General features: G+C 51.5%; 1 protein-coding gene across 1 annotated transcript in view; it reads right to left on the bottom strand.

The window, feature by feature from the left end:
• gpc1a (glypican 1a) overlaps positions 1-2,500 on the bottom strand; it is a gene marked incomplete at both ends in the record, with an annotated part of 27,098 nt that overhangs the window by 7,380 nt on the left and 17,218 nt on the right. The window contains 1 exon segment of the mRNA XM_084472948.1: positions 1,244-1,419. Coding sequence (XP_084329074.1) covers positions 1,244-1,419 — 176 coding nt within the window.

Raw genomic sequence — 2,500 nt, forward strand, 5'->3', positions numbered from 1 at the left:
AGGGAGAGAGAGAGGGAGAAAGAGAGAGAGAAAAAGGGAGAAAGAGAGAGAGAGAGAGAGAGAAAAGGGAGAAAGAGAGAGAGAGAGAAAAGGGAGAGAGAGAGGGAGAGTGGCCCCTTTGCACTGAGCCCCCCCCCCCCCCCCTCTAACCACCAGCAGATGGGTGCGTCACACTGCTGCCACCACCACCGGGACCACCTGCTGTCTGCAGAATAATAAAGCTCTCCTCCTCCTCCTCCCTCTGCTCCTTCTCCCTCTCCTCCTTCCTTCCTCCTTTGACTTTCTCCTCTTGTGCGTTTCCTCTGGCTGCTCCTTTTACTGCGTAATCCAATGACCAATGTTTAATGTTGTCCTCTTTCTCTCTCTCTATCTCTTTCTCTCTCTTTCCTCCGGCTTTGACCTTTACCCATCCCTCTCCTTCCTTTCTTATTTATTTTAGATTTTACTTGTGTCTCTCTCTCCTCTCTCTCTCTGCCCCTCTACCTCTGTCTCTCTCTCTCTCTCTGCCCCTCTACCTCTCTCTCTCCCCTGTCGTTCTACCTTTCTCTCTCTCTCTCTCTCTCTCTGCCCCTCTACCTCTCTCTCTCCCCCTGTCGTTCTACTCTCTCTCTCTCTCTCTCTCTCTCTCTCTCTCTCTCTCTCTGCCCCTCTACCTCTCTCTCTCCCCTTGTCGTTCTACCTCTCTCTCTCTCTCTCTCTCTCTCTCTCTCTCCCTCTCTCTCTCTCTCTCTCTCTCTCTCTCTCTCTCTCTCTCTCTCTCTCTCTCTCTCTCTGTCCTTCTCTATGTGATGTGTGTTGGTTCTCCAGGCAGGTTAACTGCTCATTAGTGAAACTAACTGCAGCCCCAGGGGACAGCCATGAGCCGTGTGTGTGTGTGTGTGTGTGTGTGTGTGTGTGTGTGTGTGTGTGTGTGTGTGTGTGTGTGTGGTTGCACACTTATTGCATTACATTGTGCCTGGCTGACTCCGTTCTCATTATGACCCCCAGTCAGGGGTCTCCTTGATGCATTTAATACATACACACATTTATTCATGCATACACACACACACACACACACACACACACTCACACACGTGCAAACACACACACAGTTCTTGTAAATTGTTCGAAATGCCAAGCAAAGCAAATACACACAAAAACACATACACACACACACACACACACACACACACACAACCACAAACACACACACACACACACAACCACAAACACACACAAACACACACACACACACACACACACCCTCCCCCTGGTACTTACAGTCAAAGCTCCGGTACAGGGCGTTGAGGGCGGCCTGCAGGGAGCGGCCCGCCTCCCGGATCAGGTCCTGGGTCTCCTGGGCGCCCAGCCGGGCCAGGCCCTCCTCCATGGGGCCCGTGCAGCAGGTGGGGCCCCGGGGACACATCCGCAGGTGCTCGCCTGCCGGGGGCCAGAAGCACACACACACACACACACACACACATCTGTTAGCGCCGCGGCTAACAGAGGGATGCTAAACAGAGCTCCACCACTCCGCGTCACTCAGGTCACTGTCAACACTCTGGAGACTGTAGAGCGCCCTGCCGGTGTCAGGACCGCAGAGTCGCTCACCAGCCTCTGCAAAAGACTCACCTAGTTCACCTAGACACTGCAGAGCCATTCAGTCCCCCCCCACCCCCCCGCCCGCCCGCCCACTATGGTCTCGTTGTACGTCCTGGCACTTAATGAACGCACTTAATGGCATCTGCAGTAGCTAGCTATCACTGCTGTGTACGGGGAATGGGGTCAGCCTGGCGATTGTTAGTGCTTGGCACTTGGTTCTATGAACGTCTTTACTGTACCGACGGCGATGTATTGTTTCACTTCTTATGACAAATGTACTTATTGTAAGTGGCTTTGGATAAAAGCGTCTGCTAAATGCCCTGAATGTAAATGTAGGGACCACTGATAGCTCTGATTTGAGCCAATCAGAAACAGTACAAGCTACAAGTAAACTACCAATCAAGGACCCGGTAGTTGATTTCCTTTAATTGATGTTATTTCATTTGCCATTTGCCACTAACAGGCATTCTGTTAATTTTGTACGTCTGTTCTTTAGGGATTGAGCTTTATTATTGATCTTCATTGTTTACATTCTTCCTGCGTAGCCACGCTGGTCTCTGATGGACGGTGTGACCCCGCCCATCACTCCTCCATAGCCAATCATCACTCTCCTGCTCGCTGCTTCCCATTTTCTTATATCTCTCCAAGCAGAATACAGATGATCACACACACACACACACACACACACATACACGCACACACACACACACACACACACACGCGCACACACACACACACACACACCCACACACGCACATACACACGCACATACACACGCACACACACACGCACACACACATGCATGCCTACACACACACACACACGCATGCCCACACACACACACACACACACACACACGCATGCCCACACACACACACACACACACACACACACACACACACACACACACACACACACA

The sequence above is a fragment of the Micromesistius poutassou genome (genome assembly GCF_964030765.1).
Source record: "Micromesistius poutassou genome assembly, chromosome: 9".
NCBI lineage: Eukaryota > Metazoa > Chordata > Actinopteri > Gadiformes > Gadidae > Micromesistius > Micromesistius poutassou.